The sequence below is a fragment of the Saccostrea cucullata genome, unplaced genomic scaffold (assembly GCF_032062105.1).
Source record: "Saccostrea cucullata isolate Sc308-1 unplaced genomic scaffold, CSIRO_AGI_Scuc_v1 ctg13696, whole genome shotgun sequence".
Lineage (NCBI taxonomy): Eukaryota > Metazoa > Mollusca > Bivalvia > Ostreida > Ostreidae > Saccostrea > Saccostrea cuccullata.
The window spans coordinates 4,687-24,595 of record NW_026928213.1 but is presented as its reverse complement, the minus strand read 5'-3'; the positions used below and the strand labels follow the sequence as shown (position 1 = coordinate 24,595).

Below are 19,909 nucleotides of genomic sequence, written 5' to 3'. Positions count from 1 at the left end.
ATTTACAGTATAAGAACAAATTTAAAATTATTATTTACAAAAGATGTTTTATCTTAACTTTGCCATCTAGGCCTATTTCCAAAAACAGGAAAATAGGGTGTGTTTGCGTGTATGTGTGTTGATGGGAGAAGGGTGGGGGTTGACTAAATTGATTGGGTATACATGGTATATGGCAGCTTCAAGGTGTTTCTGCCTAATCAAGTATAAAAAAGTTTGTACATTTTGGAAAAAATAATCAAAAACGCTTTAAACTAATTTGAATAATATTTGTTGTTGATCTATATGAGAAAATAGATTTCAAAAAGTTCCAATTATGGGCCAAAAATTTAACCCCCCCCCCCTTGTTTCAAACCTAATTTACATCATTAATTGAATTCTGTTGTTTAATTTCAGACTGGTAATGAATTATGAATATGAAATACATGTACCTATAAGATCGAGGCCCATGGGTCACATGTTCACTTGTGAATATTATGCTCAATTTGATGAATACATGGAGGCCCTAGCTATTATGTAAATTATTAAATTATATTGACTTTTTCTTTGGTAAAGCCTAATTTTAGAGGAGTGTGCATTTAGAGGCAAACACCTTAGTGCGGGTATTACTGTCTCATGACAGCATCTAGTGTTCAGTTATCATCACACCGGATACAAATATAGTTTATCATTAAATTCTGCTTCCACTAAATGGAAAATTTTACATATATAGTATATAGTGTGTTCCTTATGTCACTATTAGATCTGACATCAAAAAAGTATCATTTATGTCGCAGCTTAATTTTTCATATCATTAGGGCATCTTTGAAATGGATATTATCTAAATATTTTCACTTTGAAATGATAGAAAGTTATGATATAAAGAATAAATTACATAGAAATGCAAGTTATTTTAAGTCTTCCTAACCCTTTAAAGCCCTTTTCTATCTTAAAAAAACACCTATTCCATGTCTTTAATGCGTAATACGTACAAACCAGGGTTCTTTTGAAGATAATAGATTCATTGCTTGAATGTGCTGTAAAGCTTATACCCCAATGTGTACATGAATTTTTAACAATAATTTTTTTCAAAAATAAAGCAAATGTACCATTTAAAAAGGAGATGTGATATCTCGTTTTCAGTCATATACGTTTTAGGTATCTTCACAGTACAAATTATATTTCAGAATGCTTTGATACAAACTTTGTCTTAAAATGTAGGATATCTCGCATAAATAATATATGAGGTATTTCTTTGTTATCATTACATTATTCATTTACAATGTTTCTTTTAAATCCTCGACAATAGTGATTACGGTGGAGGCTATACAATGCTTTGAGTAATGTTTTAATTGTTATTAATTTATGGATTATGATTTTATCTATACTCTGTTTTAGGTGACAGTTTGGCTTATCACAATGGAATGAAATTCACCACAAAAAATCAGGATAATGACAACAAAAACTCTAGTAACTGTGCAACAGAATACCACGGGGCCTGGTGGTACAAGGGATGTCACTACTCAAATATCAATGGGCAGTACGTCAAGTCCTGCTGTGTCTAATGCTAAACACCCGACATGGTTTCACTGGAAAAGTAAACATGAAGCGTTAAAACGGACTGTGATGATGATTAGACACAAAAATTGAATCATTTTAATTACTTAATCTTTCTTCTTTAATATTAGGAGGTCGTGTTTTATGCCCTATTCACCTAAATAATAGTTTATAGTTTTGTGTATGGTATCACTAGTAACAAAAATATAATTCATTATAACAGACTCTGATGATGATCAGACACAGAAACTAACGCGTCCCGAAAAGTCTGCTTTGTCTGGTGTTAAATACCAGGTATAATTGAACTGAAAAAAAGAAAGAAACAAAAGACAACGATGACGATCAGACACAAAAATTAATAGCTTTAAAAAATCCATATTCAGTCCTGGCAAGAATAATGATTATCGATTAATTAGTTTACTCATGTGAAATAGATAGTATTAAAACGTTATGCAATATGCTTATATCTGCTCTATTACAATTCATACATTTATTAAGTACATTTTGCTGTTTTTTGATGGCAACCATGTGGCATGATATCCCTGCCAAAATGTTCAAAAAGCTTCAATGATCAGATATGAAAACTAGAGATAAATTATTATCAGCCCTAATATAATAAAAGTAATGACTCATTACATTTTTTTTTATATTTTACTTTTGTCAAATAAATAGCAAATTGATTTTGTTTCATTATTTCATTGCAGTTTTATTATATAAATCTTGTAAATAGACAATTACGTTATGCAATATAGAATTTTTTCTTTGTATAAATACATAAATGTTCTCCATTATAAATGCTTCAATTAAAGGTGCTTCAAGAAAAAACTCAAAGCAGGGAGATTGTATGGAAGTTAAATTTAAGCATCACACATGTATATCAATATGGAATAAAGTTAAATATAATTGATAAATTTCATCACCTAATATAAATTATATGGTGAAAACAAACAATATTGAAGCTCGTAAGTCCATGAAACAAAACAAAATAAGAGTTGAGCTAACAAGGACTCCGAAATATCAGAGGTGTGATTAGGTGCCATGGGGAGTGAGCATCTCTTGCCGACCGGTCATACCCACCGTGTGCTCCTTGTCATGAATTGGAAACAATGAAAAAATCTACCGTCAATATATTGTGTAAATAATAATATAACAATTAGTGTGAAAAACGTCAGTCAGCATTTGACTCAATGATAACTTTTATTTACTGAAAAAAGTCATTGAATTGACAAAAGAACTTACAAAATGATGACTTTAAACGAGTCTGCTATTCTTGTTTCAACAACTTGTTTGTCAATAATATACCTCTTTTGAAATTGTTCATACGTAGAGCATGTTTTTGAGCATTGAATTAAATGAGGGATATAAAACCTGTATGCAGGTGATGAATAATAATAATAATAATAATAATAATAATAATAATAATAATAATATATGAATTTATAAAGCGCTAAATATTAATAATTTAACTCTAAAGCGCTGTACAATAAAACGCAAGTAAACATAATTTAAAAGCTATGAAAACTTATATAAAATATTAACCCATACTCCTATATGTGTTCGGAGTTATAACATTAAAATACTACAAATTACATACAAAATACATTTACACCATCAATAAAACTCAATAAAAGAACATCATTTGTGATTTATGATTTGCTGCTAAAAATTGAGCACCTAAAATTTAAAAAGCTATCCTATAAAAATGCGTCTTTAATTGTCTTTTGAAAATATCCAGGGACTGGGCCTGCTTTATATCATTAGGAAGGTCGTTCCACAAAAATGCCGCTGCCCAACCAAGTCGACGTTCACCATATGTCTTCGTCCTGATCTTAGGAACAACTAACCGTGATGTTGACTCAGATCGCAGTGATCTGGTAGGCTTGTATTCCATTATAAGATCTTTGATATACGATGGAGCTAACCCGTGTAAGGATTGGTAGACATATGTCAAGATTTTATATTGTGGACGGAAAGAAACAGGTAGCCAATGAAGATCAGCTAGGATAGGTGTAATATGCTCCCGTTTCGATGATCTTGTAACTAAACGAGCTGCCGTGTTCTGGACTTTTTGAATCCGGTCTAGTAAGGCCTTTGACACTCCATATAGAAGGCAGTTCCCATAGTCCAGCCTGGCAGTGATAACTGCATTCACCATGGTCTTGCAGGCTTCTTTTGTAAGAAAGCGCAGTATTCGTCCAATATTGCTTATTTGAAAATAGCATGACTTGACGACCGAGGATACCTGTTTTTCCATAGTAAGGTGTTGATCGAAAAATGCACCTAGATTTTTTACACATGGCACGCTTTCGATGATATTATCACCAACTTTTAGTTGTAATGTTGGCAGATACTTCTGGTGTTGCTTTGTGGAGAAGATTATTAGCTCGGTCTTTTCTTGGTTTAGTTTGAGTAGGTTTGATGTCATCCATGAACCAATTTCACTAAGACACGCTTCAAGTCGAGAGAAGTAATTGTTCCAATTTTCCAGTGGTCTTATGATCATGTAGATTTGTGTATCATCTGCATAGCAGTGATATATCATTCCATGGCGGTGGCATATGATTCCAATGGGTTTGGAGAAGAGGCAATACAATTTCGGTCCGAGTACAGATCCTTGGGGGACACCAAAAGGCAGTTGTCTAGACTCTGATCGGACGGATCCAATTGTGACACATTGTTTTCTGTTCTTGAGGTAAGACTTGATCCACTCAAGAGCTCCATCACGGAAACCATAAGATACAGTTAGGCGTTGAAACAATATATTATGGTCAATAACATCAAAAGCAGCGGATAAATCCAGAAGGACAAGGACTGCTGAAGATGTTGGTCTAGGGCTGTCACAATATCGTTGTGGACCTTGATGAGGGCCGTTTCCGTGGAGTGCCTGGACAATGCCGACTGAAGTGGATCGCGAAGAGAATTCGCATCCAAATGGGCATCAATCCTACGAGCCACAACTTTCTCCAATATTTTTGAGATAAAACTCAAGTTCGATACGGGCCGATAGTTTTTCAACACTTCCTTATCTAGTCCAGGTTTCTTAAGAAGTGGACGAACTATGGCCTCCTTCCAAGCAGACGGAAAAATTCCCTGATCGAGAGATACATTAACAATTTCTGTGACAAGCAGTATTACCGGATCCAGGCACTTTTTCAGTAGCTTTGTTGGAATTGGATCCAGTTCGCATGATTTACTGGGTGCCTTCATTATTAGTGATCGTACTTCATCTTCAGTGGTACGTTCAAAAGCAGCTAATAGAGGCCCAAGATAGTACACGTCTGTGCCTAAATAGCTGTCTTCTTTTTCTGTTTTTTGTTTAAGTGTCTCTCTGATGGATGTTACTTTGTCTATGAAAAATGTTGAAAATTTATTTGCAAGATCTTCATCTGATGGTGATGTTGGTAGGGGATTCTCCTGATTCTTACCCATCAATAAATTCGTCACCCTAAAGAAGTTTTTCAGATCATATCTAAATTCCTGAATTTTAGTAGAATAGAATTCTTCTTTTGCCTTGTGTAGTAATTGGCCTGTTTGCTTACATTCCGCTTTAAAAAGCTGGTGGTGTATTTCCAGTTTAGATCTACGCCAACGTCTCTCCGTTTTCCGCTTCTGTTGTTTCGCTGTCCTGAGTTCGTCTGTGTACCACTCTGTGTTAGCTCTTATAAGAATTGACTTGCTAACAAGAGGCGCATGAGTGTTTAGAATATGCGAGAGGCATTTGTTGTACCCTTGTACTAAATGGTCCACATACGTGTTCTCATTTCGTGCGGATTCATCTTGTAGTCGATTTTTAATATCTCTACTCATGTCATGTATGTTGATATTCTTGAGCCTTCTAAACGTAATCTCTTTACGTTGATGTTGTGGCTTTCTGCAGTTGAACGTTGCATGTATAGCATAGTGGTCACAGCACAAGTTTCCTTTCACATCACTCAATGAAGGATTTTTGACTTGAGGACGTGAATGTAGTATTTCACTAGATGATCGTGTGATTAGCAAGTCTAGGATATGTCCGTGAACATGGGTCGGCTCGTCCACGTGTTGTATAAGGTTGCGATCATCAAGGGATTGTAACAACCTGCTTGCCTCAGGATCACTACGATTGTCGACGTGAAAATTGAAATCACCTGTGATTACTAGGTCTTGGGGAAATATAGTATTCTGATCAAGATAGGTGTCCCATTCTGAGAAGAACTGACTGATTGTTAAACTATTCACAGTAGAAAGGTGGCGGTCTGTAAATGATACATAGATTCATTCTCATGTCTTCTATTCGGACTGTAACTTCTAGATGTTCGAATTGAGTGAAAATATCCGAGCTTGTGTTCACAACGGTCACATCAATTCCATTCTTAAAGACAAGAGCTATTCCACCACCACGGCGTCCACTGTTGCGATCTTGACGAATGATTTCGTAGCATGATGGTTTCAGTTCATTCACAACAGCTTCATCAACAGAGGAACCTAACCAAGTTTCGAAGAATGAAGGTATATTGCTGCATACATGAAAGTAAGGGTATTTAATGATAGAAAAGTAAATGTCAGAGTTTAGGTGTCAGATTACCATTAACATCTTTTTCAAGTAAAACATCCAAAATATGAAATATATTTCTCAGACACTGTGATATTGTTTTTCTAAAGCTCACCAGGATACATCGTATCGACATAAGAATTGAAATAACTATTGTTAATTAACCAAACGTCGTCGATATTTCTAAATCGATATATCTCAAGCTGAAGGCCTAAGCAAGTGTTTACCTCTTTTCACCTAGAAGATTTTAGACATATTCTGCGCCATATGAATACAAAAATTAGCTCTGCTAATATAAGAGCGCAATTGCCACCCATGGGAATTCCAAAAGAGTGTTGGAAAACCTGATCTCGAACAACCACATATACTATAAAGATATGTACAATATGTATACTTACGATTTCAACCTTCAAATGTTACTTAAATAAGCGTAAAGACAGATAGGGAATTCTTACTCTCGTATAATGGTACAATGATGAGTTTCAAAGTTTAAGTATGTTATATGATAAACGATAAGTTAAAATATTATCAGCGATCAAAAGTCTATCAAATTATTTAACATGTTTATAACACTGTTTAGATACATCATGCAACAATATTATTGCAAGTTTTGGAAAGAAAAAAATCCTATTTGGTTTTGCTGCTTCAGTTTCTTTAAATTATTTAAGGAACAATATACCTTGTATCCACAGAACATTTGTTAAGCTTTGACGTAAGATCTGAGTACACCAAATATAGAGAATCATGGGAAATATAGAGAATCATGGGAAATATAGAGAATCATGGGAGGGAGAAAGGTTGTGGTCATTCATGCTAAATGATAGTCTAAATATAGCTGATTGCAGAAAATGTAAGAGAAAAAAAAATAAACGAATGAAAATAAATGTCTTTATTACAAAATTAAAAGTTAATTTTTGATAAATTCTTCTAGATCTCATACGATAATACTAAATTTACTTCTAATGTGATTAAGGGCGTACATTGCAAAAAATACAGAAACTAGTACAAAAAATAAAAAACAAAAGTAATTCATATACTTTATTACTTTAACAACTTTTACTGATTAAAGACAAGTTCTAAATAGTGTCATTACATTATTATTATATTTTCCTATATAATTATACCAAAAATAATTATCTCATCCAAACTTGCTTTTTTCAACATTATTATTATTTTTCTGCAAAAATTTTAATATTATTAAATGAGTACACATTATTATTATTTTGTTCTACAATTATAATGATTCAAACTTTACAATAATAATCTTGCCAGTCAACATGGACACATTATTATAATTTTTAGCCTCATGATTATAATCTTGTCAGTAGATGTTTAAAAACATTATAATCATGAGGCGAAAATCATAATAATGTGTCCATGTTGACTGGCAAGATTATTATTGTAAAGTTTGAATCATTATAATTGTTGGACAAAATAATAATAATGTGTACACAGTTACCAGACAAGATTATAATTGTTGCAGGAAAATAATAATAATGTGGTAAAAAGCAAGTTTGGATGAGATATTCATTCTTGGTATAATTATATAGGAAAATATAATAATAATGTGGGGGTACCTTACGCCTTTCCATAGATTACTATGGATAAATAAAGTAAATCAAGGAGAAACTTATGTGAAGTAAAACAATGTTTACAAAGTTATTACATTATCACAGTGTCAACGATTATCACTATAATTTATAAGAAAAGTTTACAATATTTACTAAAGTTTTATTTAGAATTATTTGTTAGGGGTATTTTAAAAATAACTAAGACGCTATATTGTATGTGCTTTAAGAAAACAGGAAATATGCAAGTGAATCATGGCGATAACAAATAGTATTCAAGATAAAAAAAAATCTATAAAATAATACAAAATAAGGACAGAGTAAACATGGACCTCTAAAATATTAGAGGTGAGATGAGGTACCATGGAGGAGTGAGTATCCCCTGCCGACCGGTCACACCCGCCGTGTGCTTCTTGTCATGATTGGAAAACATTGGAAAATTTCGTCGTGAATTTAGTGCATAAATAATTGATTAATTGATTATATTGATATTGTGCTTTTAATAATCTCATTTTTCACGACTCAACTTTGTTCGATCGAATTTTCTATATTTATTAAACTTTAAACAATTGAGTTGTAAGAAAATGAAACAGTCTCAAAAAATTTCATAATCTTCGTAAAAAAATTCCATAAATTTATTAACAACTAAAAAAATCATATCTCTTGTCCGTACTGTACCGTACTATTCTTGGGTCGAAACGCTTCATATTTTGATGCAGATAAAGTCACATTTTTCAGTCCACCATGTGTAAATGACACAGCTCAGACTGCATGATTGTATCTAAGACATGATCCACATTCGTATTTTGTAGTCTATTCTCCTATACACCTTCATAGCTCAGGATACTCAGTTTGAGGGCTAGTGGTGTCAAGAGATATTTGTCGTCCTACTGATATGGCGGCGACCATACTTGTAATACGAAACTATGGCTCTACATGTATAATGTAAAAAAAAATTCTTATTAATTAAATGATATAACTTATATTAATTTTGAGAAAATTAATTTCAGTGAAAAATTATTCAGATAGTGTTTGTTATTATCTATTTTTTTTTTTGTGAAACAAAAATCTTGGCGATTCGAAACTATTTCTTAATTAGCTCTGACTTACACTTTTTAAAAGACGCAAACTTTGAAACGCGCGAGGCGTTGGAAAGTGAATTGGTAGAGTGATAGGATTATTAGCGTAGACATTCCTTGTCAACCTTTGAAGAAAATAACAGAATACCAAGAAGGAATATCCAGAGGATCAATTTACTTCATAACTACAGATACTAAAATTGGACGCAATCGCTGAATGTGTGATATATCTCTCTGTAGATGTTACTGTCTATTTGTTAAAGTTTTGTCTTTTTATGCCCCCGTAAACGAAGTTTCGGGGGCATATAGTTTTTGTCGTGTCCGTCTTTTTGTCTCTCTGTCTCTCTGTCTGTCTCTCTGTCTCTCCGTTTATCTGTTTGTCCGCAAAAACTTTAACCTTGCCTATAACTTTTGATTTAGTGGAGCTATGACATTCATATATCACATGTGTAAGTTATGTATTACATTGGTAAATTACATGTACATCTAATTATTAGAAAGATTATTTATCGTAATGTTATATGCATTTAATACCTCTTTAAAGGAAATGACGCAATCTATGAGTTGACAAAGAACAAGGACCAGGAACTCCGGGTTGAGCTACAAAGTTTTGATGGCGCTGAAGCATATGCTCAGTACTCCACATTTTATGTCGGTGATAAATACAATAAATACGTCCTCACTGTGTCGGGGTATTCAGGAACCGCAGGTTAATCTTCTTATCACATGGGATTAGAATTTCATAGAAATGATTTAAAATCATTATATAAGAAAGATATACATATTTACGCAAGTTATACAGTGTACAATTTACGTAGAATGTCGTTAAAACCTGAACTGTACCAAAAAAGGTAGTACAGTGTACCGTAGGTAGATATTTAATTCATTCCTAAAGTGTGCAATGTTACAATGCTAATAAAAAGATGTACATGGAATCATTTCGGTATCAGTTTACTCTTTTAGTACACTTTAATTATTATGATTTTTACGAACATCTAGCAAAATGACAAAATATATCAAGATGTGTGTCTGAACCACCGATGTCTTCGTGTAGAAGCTCATTTTAAAGGTTAAAATAAAAAAATGAGTTCTAATTAAGAACGAATCTTTTGTCTTGCATAGCAAAAAAAAAAATCGTTGCTTAACGACGAGGAAGTCCACACTTTCAATTATGAAAATTTGTTTGCACACACCGTTGCAGTTATGAAACTATATCACTTAAATTTTTTCCTATGCAAATTATTGCAAGGCATTTCAAAACACTCATATAAAACATTGTAACAATATTCAGTAATATAATTTTTGGTTCAAGTTATTTTTCCCCAAATTTGTCCTATGTTATGCATTCTTTGGTAAATCAGAGGATATCGCATAAGTTCAGAATATAGAGCAATATAATATGTTGTCCTTCAACTCCTTAAATATGTTATATTCAATCAAGATAAAGTTTCTCAATGTTAAGTGATTTAAGTTAACCCAAATGTTATGAAGCATAATTTACAATACTGCTTAAAACATTCAAACAAAGAGAACGATGTGTCATGATTAAGTTTGTGTTTCTTATATCATTTAAACTAATAAAGCTGCCCTGCCTCGATCAGCAAGTTGTTTCTCAGCTCTAGAATACATTATATACTAGTCAAAATTTCTAAGTCCCCACCGAGGTTTTTGTCTCCTTCTGTTTTGTATCACTTTATTTCGACTTAAGTTTTGTTTGACATAAAGAAAAACCTTTCATAAAGTAGAAAAAACAATTTTCTTTTTAATAATTGTTTGCATCGTTTAATTGAAGAACAAAGACAATAGGTACTCTACAAAATAAAAGTCTTAATTAATAGCGTGTGTTTCCTCCATTAGCTCGAATAAGTGCCTAATATTTACTCCTCATGGAACTAACATAATTGTGTAAAAACCTCTGCAGAAGGTTATTGCCAGTGTTCACTAAATCTCTCTCAAGTTCCGCCAGGTTCTGTTGATGTGGAAAATGCCTAATTTTCCTGTCAAGTTCGTCCCACACATGCTCGATTGGATTTAGGTCGGGACTGCATGGGGGCCAGTTAAGTACCCTGGGTTTTGGCTGAATGGGGAGTAGCATTATCCTGCATTAGGATCATTCCTCTTTTTGCCTGGATATGAGGTATGGTTACTGGCTGCAATACAACATTCTGATAACTCACAGCGTTGAGGTTCTGATAGATTGGTATGATCTGTATTTTGGTATGCAAAGATATCTCCGCCCAAACCATGACAGAGCCCCTCCAAACTGCCCTCCTTCCCTCTTGCATGCATCTACGTACCGCTCACCTCTTCTCCGGTAGACGCGGGAACGACCATCTGTTCTTCTCAGATTGAATCTGGATTCGTCTGTAAAAAGCACTTGACCCCAGTCCGCTTGTGTAAACCTCAGATGGCGTCTTGCCCATGCTAAACGCTGTCGCCTATGTCTTCCAGAGAGCACTAACCCTACATAAGGCCTGTTCCTTACCGTCTGGCCACTAAGGGGCCTTCCATGAGTACCAAGTTTACGTCTTGCAGTAGCTCGTGACGTCAAAAGCCTGTCCTGCAAATAGGAAACTGATATGTACCGGTCTTGTTGACGGGTCGTCACACGCCGTTTGGGCCGTCGTCGTAAATCTGTCACATTTCCGGTTCCCTTGAATTTTTGGACTAGTTTCCGGATAGTCTTATGGTCTTTGTTGAAATATCGTGCAACCTGCAACAATGATTATGAAGTTTATTCAGTTCCTTTATTTTGATAAAAACAATTATGTAAAAATTTGAGCAAAATTTATATTAATATTTAATAAAAGCTTACCCCTCGCAAACTGCGCCCAGCCTGAACAATGCCAACCGCTCTTGAACGTTCTTCCACCGACATACGCAGCATTTTACAGAAATTTTATTATGTTTTTTCATTTGTAACTAAGTATAGAGAACACTAAAAATAGAGCACGTTTTAAACATACGACAGGAAAATCAATCGAACACGAGTTTTCATTTTAAGCAAACCCGTTAAGATCCACTAATCACTAGCGCGATTCCTATTTCTTTTGTGTAATTGTGTTGGTTTTTATGTTAGCAGAATTTTTTAAATTTCAAATGCCTACATTAAACGGTTTTTTTCAATTTTTAAATCTTTTATGTGGGGACTTAATTGGTTCAACAGAGATTGAAGACCTAGAATAGTTTCAGAGAAGAGCACAATATCATCTACATACATAAGAATAATAAATAAAAATTACGATATAAATAAAACCAAAAAAAAAAAATCATTCAGAATTTTACTGAAAACGTATTACATTTGGCGGTGTATTCGTTTTAGTGCTTTTGGCGGAAAGATACTTCCTCTAAGTACATCGCTAAATGTCTTTAAAATCGATACATGAATAAAAACATCAAGAAATGTGCTAAATCAAATCTACGCTAACTTAATCAAAAATCATTTTCCGCTAAATATCGTACACTCCAAAGATAATACATTTACAATAATTTAATTAATTTTTGGAGTTATAGAGTATAATATTATCAATACTCTTTTCCAGGTGACAGTTTGACTTATCCTCACAATGGTAGTAAATTCACCACTAAAGATCAGGATAATGACGGGAATGTTGATAACTGTGCTACAGAATGGCATGGAGCCTGGTGGTACGGGTCAGCTTGCCACAACTCAAACCTTAACGGGAAGTACGCCCAGTCTGCTCTCTCTGGTGCTGAATACACGATATGGTACCACTGGAAAAGTAAATCCGAAGCTCTTAAAAAGACACAAATGATGATCAGACTCAAAAACTAGAGATTATTTATTGTCAGACCTGACATGTTAAGGCACATTTTAATTTTGTCAAATAATAGCGGCGGGTGTGACCGGTCGGCAGGGGATGCTCTCTCCTCCATCGCACCTGATCCCACCTCTGATGTTTTACATTGGATTGAAATGTAAACAATACTGTGTTGTCGTGAGAACAAATTAAATGTTGTTCTTAATAAATATTGCAAGCATAAGCTTAACACCAAGAAAGTTTTTAAAATAGAAAGTGTTTGCAAGATATGAAAGCTAAATATTTACATAATTTTTGTATGTACGAGTAAGATACATATAACCGTAATATACATAAATTGAAAAAATGCAATATAAAATTTCACTGGATAATGAAAATGAAGAGATATATATGTATATATACTCATGATAACAATGTTGAATTTTTTTTAAAATCATCTAAATGAGCATTACAACAGGCAGTTTTATATTCACATGTGTACACTAATGCAGCACCTATGAGAATTAATATTTTACTCTTAAAAAACTGTTTATGATGTATTTGATATATAAATAAATTACTTTAAAACGCATATTAATGTCAAATCTTATAAATAATTATAGTGTTTACTGAAGTGTGACCAATTCAGTGAGAATATTAGAATCGTGTCTATTCCATTTTCGAAGAAAAAGAATTAAATTTTTTCTTTGTGTAAAATTTGTGCTCTTTACATTTGTTCTAATTAAAAACTCAGAAAAAAAGTTACACCGTATGCGGCGCTTGACGCTGGAAGAGCGTGCGAAAGCAGACAGTATGACGTTTGCAGGGGGTTCATTTATAGAAATCTGTAAAAAATTAAAACAATAAAAAGCTCAAGAATTCCACTCATGAAATATTGTTCCAAATAGATTAACAAACATAAAAAGGTTTAAAATAGATGAACACGGCATTAAGTTAGTAGAATAAAATACTGCAGTATATGAGTTGAAAATTGTTCCACAAAACAACCGCAACTAAGGCGCTGGATGATAACTAGGCGATATGACAGTCAATGACTGTTTTTCATTTGAATTTTAACTGGGGGACTCCTCCTGTGGCAACCTCAAAGACCACCTTTAGTGATCAAGAAATTCATATCTGGGCAAAAATAGTGCGCAGTGTACAGCTTGAAATTGGTTTTTAGACACAAAGGTCATTCAAGGGTCTTTTCATGGTACCAAGACCTTTTGTCAATTCCACTGTTTTTGGAAATAATGACACATATTATTATTTACTAGTACCGATCCGGCAAATGTTCAATTCACAAATTAAAATTAACAAATGGTGTGTTAGCAATTTTCTTTAGTGTATATAAATTTAGATTATCAAAAAGCAATCTTACATGAGATCTGTCCTGGCTTGTTCTTTAGAAAATCTTTGGATCTGGTTTATGTCAATCATAAAATGTATCTATGCTGTTTAACAAAACATCTTAAAATTACAAGTGTGAGAATTTTTCAATCAAGTTTAAAAGACATACTTCACGAAACAATGTTAGAGATAATTATTGGGAAACTATCATTGCCTGGTTTTGCTGCTTCAATTTTTTTTTTCTGATTTCTTTTGCTAAAGTTTATGGCTTGTTTCTAGAGAAATTTTGTATTTGAATACAACACATAATCTGTGGGAAGGCGAAGAATGTGTATATTCATAAATGAAGTTTTATTGAGTTCAAAAGTACATAGGCATGCGCAGAATATTTCGATTGGGGGATATTCTATACTAACAAAATTAAAAACTCTGCCATACCCGAAATACCCACTTTCCTGTGTGAGGAAAGGGTGAAGGAGAGGATGGTAAATCATTTCTTTGGATATAACTATTTAGTGTTCTCATCCCATCCCCCATCCCCAACAACAAAAAAATTGTAATTTTGTTATGTTGGTCACCACATTTGATTTTGCAATACTAAAGTAATCATTGAACTCGTCAGATGTTTCTCAGAGAGTGTATATACTCGTACGAGGGTTGATCCAAAAGTAATGTCACAGTGTCCATATCTTTTATATTTGGTTTAATATTATCAAATACAATATACCAAAAGATGCACAAATATAAATCTAATTAACATTGAAAGAAGATGGGCGCATTTGGCGTGTGATCTGCAGGAATCATTTGTACGAAACATTTATGGTTGAAATGTCCATGATTTGGTTGGCTGAACATAGCTTGTCTAGTTTACAAACACGTCCATAGGTTTTTTTCAGTTAGTTTGAAAGTGAGATTGTTACATTTTTGTCCGTTTTTCCTAGGGGGTACTATAACATAGTAATGTTTCACAAAAAAATAAACACCTAAAAATTTTAATGCATATTGATGCATGATACGTGTACATGATGTACATTATATAGAATAGAAGATTACAATTGATTTCGCTCGAGAACCAAACTGAACCAAAACTAATCTCATTCAAAATTTTAATATATCAGTACATAAAACGAAACTGACAAAATAAATGGTTGTTTGCATGAAAAAAAAATAACGCCTCATGCCAGGCTCGAACCAAAAAGTTTTCAAGTCCAGTGCACTGAACAGGTAGCCCATCCTACTGAGCTATCACCGCTACACATACACAGATGATTTTAAAAGGACAAAGAAGCACCACATTCACACATTTGGATTTTTGGGGGAAAAGTTCGTTTTTCGTGGTCTCTGGGTCTTCTCTCCATTTTTTAAAAAAGTGTATTCGTTTCTTTGAATTAAAATACACACAAATAACGTTTCAAAATCATGGAGAGAAGACCCAGAGATAGAAAAATTTTAGAAAAACGTGTTTAAAAATGTACCTTTTTGTACCAAATGTCTGTTATGGCCAATTTTCAAGTTATTTTTTGGCAAATCAAAGCTCAATTTCGGGAAAATATTTTCCTTTCCTGTTGCACAGGAACCCGATAAATAAAAAAAATCTTAAAATTTCATGTGACATGTGGATAAAATTTTCACTTTTCACCTGCCGAATGTCAATCAAAAGCGCCCTCGTTCTTTAATTCAATAATGTGTATTTGAATTTATTTTATAGATGTTAAAAACATAGAGAATAGGGGATGTCGCCGCGTCACAATGGAACGTCACGGGACGAAGGATGTATGGTAACATGACTCAGTTTAATTACGTCATAATCTCTGATAAAATATGTACTTGTGAACGAGATTGAAACCACAGTATAGTTGTATAATTTTTTGACTGTTTGTTTGCGTTCATCATCTAGTATGAAAATATCTGAAAACATTTAAACTTTCTTGCAAATATTATCAAATTGCGGAATAGATTAATCCACTCTTCTGTTTCTCTACCCTGCGTGTCCAGCGTGTCGTTGACGTCATAGTGGATCTCTTAGTACAGTTAGATCATGCACGGTTAAACGGGAAGAATAATATCATAAAAACGGCTCATGATCTGTACATGGTGGGTTATTTTGTGAATTACAGAACGCAAAAAAATATTTTGACATGGTTGTTGACGGAAATGTTTTGAGGGAATGTCTTATTTCGCTTGTTTCAGAAATGTGTGACGTCATAGTTGGGTTTTCCCGTACTCGAGAAATGTAAACATGACTCGTTTTTCTCATGATTATGTCTCGTTTAACTACGCCCTATGCAATATTGAGCTCAACTTCACCAATCGATATTTTTACAGTTAATCAATACCATGACGAACTTGCATTTCAAGGTAAATTTTCATTGTTGAAAAAATTCCTTTATGGACCGAGTAATTGGCCCAAAAACATGGAGAATCAAACGTTCACTCAGGCACTGTAGGGTATAGTATTTGTCACTCAATATCTCAAAACTAAGTCTAGAAACCTATTGATATATCTTCTTTAATGTATGTGGAACATATTAAATTAGAGATATACAAAATATGAAAAAAATTGAACGAGAGGAATTTTTCCAGCTAAAGGTCCTTCTTCCCCTTAAAGTGCATTTTTTCTTAGAATGGAAAAGACAAACACATTTAAAAAAAATTAAAAAAAAACACCTAATCTCCCATTTTTTTTAAAGACACAATTCTCCTCATTTTCTAGTCTTTAATTTAAAATTTAATAATGGCATTGGTATTTGTGATCATTAATATTGTTGTTTTACTCTGTTAAATTGAACAAAGGGAATGTCAAAATGGGGAAAAAAGGCTCGAGGAGTTGCAATGCATTTTCGCTTCAAAATATAGGAATCATCACTAGCGACATTTTCGTTAATCAATCAGACTCACAGAATAAAGAATGTAAATAAGAGACATCTTAATGGATGGTTTCAGCAATTTGGGCGGGTGATTGGTCACTGGATGAATGGCATACAACAATTTAAGAAGACCGAAAGATAGGAAATCGGACGGAAACGTTCAATTGTGTCTGACGTTGTCAAAAAACACAGACCTGTAGAGTGACATGTGAATTTTTAAGTTTGACTTATGCTACTGTTCAAAACATTTTGACAGAGGCTTAATTATGAAAAAGAGTGAATGTATAATAGTACCAAGAATTCTTACTGAAAGTGGAATTTGTGAAAGTGTTTGCGAATTACAGATATTTTTTAATGAAACAGAAGGGAATTGCTTAAAAGTATGACGGTGTGTATCCGTTATATGACGTTATATTTAGGTGCGGCGACTACCATAAACGTGCGTTGTTTAAAATCCCATATTTTGAAAAGTATACATCATATTCCTTTGAATTTTTCAGGCCTGATTTGCAATAGATAAAGCTTCCATCATTTATAATTTTGTTGCTTTCCGTCGATTTATAGCAATTTTATCAAAGTTGTGACATTACTTTTGGATATAGTAAGTTTTACAATGTATATTAAGCTGATTTTTCTCATGGAGTGTAATTAACTTTTCTTACAAAAAGTATCATACTGCATTATGTTGTGAGATGTGTATTGTTTCATTATGTATATAATTAGTAACATTAAGTTTCTTGAACGTTCCAGAGTGGTCAACATGTTTGGTCATTTTATCTAGAACATTCTTAAATTTTGTGTATGTCCAGATTGTTCTAGTAATATCATGTTTTAACAATTTCTAGAATATTCTAGATTTATATTGCTGTATAAATACCCTGTCAATTCGATGCATAGATATACTTTGTCGTATAAGCACTATTGAGATATAACTGGGATATATATTTTCACTGGGACATTGTGTGCAGCAACGGACACTCTGATGTATGTATTTTTAGATTCTTGCTAAGTTTGTACTTTATGTTTCATATACGTATTATATATTACTGTAAATAAATTATTGTTAAGTTTAAATTTTGTTATTGATCTTTGCTGGCATTTAGGGTTATTCTGACCCATAACAATTAGTAGTTTCGTTATTTTGTTAATAGATAACCTTTTTTAATTCAAACTATCGTTATCTTTTTTACTGTTTATCAAACGAAGCGAATAGTTTTGCTTGGGCGAGATGACAAAAAATATATGATATTCAATCCAAAGAAGAATGGTATGCTTAAACACACTCTAAATCAAGACATTATTTAGTACCTCTAATTTTAAACCAGTGATATATTCAAGCAAATGAGCAAATTCTTCTAGAATAATTTGAGTGAAATGGATTTCATTTTATAGATTTCTAATGGTTTATAAATCCCATTTATTCTTCAGTACATTACTTAAAGTTCCTTTACTTTTAAGAAGTGAATGATCCCTCTGTAACTGCATGAACTGAAGGCTCACCAATATAAAGTTCTGGAATATACTAATGAACGTAAAATGATAATTGGTCGCTTCTTATACATTTCATGCTAACAATTGCCTAATTTTTTTGTTTGTTTTTGTACAATTGTTATTCCGAAACTGTACACAGCGGTTTGCAGTGATTAGATATGTAGATATCGGTAGACTTATTATATTTAGTATTCTAATGCAATTGTTTTGTAAAACACTCTTTGATTGGCTAATTCTCTGATGTTTGAAGCAGTAAAACTAGCATTAACGAGCGTGAAAGCTTTTTCATTGTGACGTCATAATAGAGCGACGCAAAAGACAATGCTCCATGACGTATTTCATGTAACAAAATTCATCAAAATAAGACCTAAACAACAAACAAAATGCATGGATTGCATTAGAATGGGAATAACTGATCTTCTTATTTGGTATTTGCGACCGTTAATGCTGATTTAACGGTCGCAAACATCCGTTTTACCGGCTCCGTTACGCGTCGCCGGTAAAACTCAGTTTGCGACCGTTAAATCAGCATAAACGGTCGCAAATACCAAATTAGAAGATAGTTATGTATACTTGTCAAAATTTCTAAGTCCCCACTTTTATTATTTTAAGTATTTAAAAACCTTAACATTAATTAATTAGTTGTTCACAATTTTGACTTACATTTTTCGATGATTGCCTGTTACGACCAAAAAAAATTGAAATCGAATGTGTAATTACTCTTCCATGACCCTTTTTGTTAAAAAGCATGAAGTGCGAGTTTCATATGTTTTCGGGTGTGTCATCCATTTATTTAGATTGCCATGTGTTCTCAATCTTTAGTTGTTTAGGAAAAACAGAAAAAAGCTTGTTTAAAATGCCGTGTATGTACGAAAGACAATGTGCAAGTGAAGTTGCCATGGTCCAAGCTGGTGGTAGTAAAGAAAAGTTGTATTTCCTTCCTTTGTATTTGTTTATTTTATGTAAAACCGTTAAAAATACCGCCAGGAAGATGCACAAAGCTTACTTGTATTCCTTATAATCATTAGAAATTGCTAGATTTTCAAGAAATACCACTTAACCACCCCAGAGTTTAACCGGAAATTCACTCAAATCGGAACCGGAAGTGCCCACGGTCAAGACGTATACACGTACTGCAACGACACATCAACAGGCTACTACATAAGAATTACTACTATTGTGGAAGGAACCTATCTGCATGTGCAATTTCTCTGCACTCATTTAAAATTAATTCAAGTCTCCTTAATTATCCAAATTATTAGAAACAATCTGGAAGAGTGGGGAATGCGTTTAAGAAGACCTTATGTACTGTAGGATTAAAATTGGGTACAAACAATTTCGGTAAGCTTCAATGTCATCCACATCTCAACCCTACAGAACATGAACGGGACAAGATGAACCAGAGATTGATCGCTTTTCCAGCAGCAGAATCTGGCGGAAATATAGAGAACGACCTACTCCATACATGGAATAACCTTAAATAAAGATTTTTCTTTAATTGTGTGAACTCTTTGAGAAACAATTATCTTGGTCTTAATTCGTTTGCACGAATGATAAAATCAGTATTGAACGTTGCGAATTTTTAATTCTAGGGTGCCTTCACTCTTCTTCATTTTGTGTTAAAGTCCTTCAATATAATCAGATTAAGTGAAAAAAATATTTTGCTTCTTTTTATCCTGTATAGTTTTCAATTGATATTGTCTGAATTATTTAATATAAAAGCAGTGTA

General features: G+C 33.2%; 1 protein-coding gene across 1 annotated transcript; it reads right to left on the bottom strand.

The window, feature by feature from the left end:
- Nucleotides 1–3,214: 3,214 nt before the first annotated feature.
- LOC134276788 (uncharacterized) lies at nucleotides 3,215–3,688 on the bottom strand. Its single transcript, XM_062759070.1, has one exon. It carries the CDS (start codon nucleotides 3,686–3,688, stop codon nucleotides 3,215–3,217), a length of 474 nt encoding a protein of 157 aa, XP_062615054.1.
- Between the last annotated feature and the right edge of the window lie 16,221 nt (nucleotides 3,689–19,909).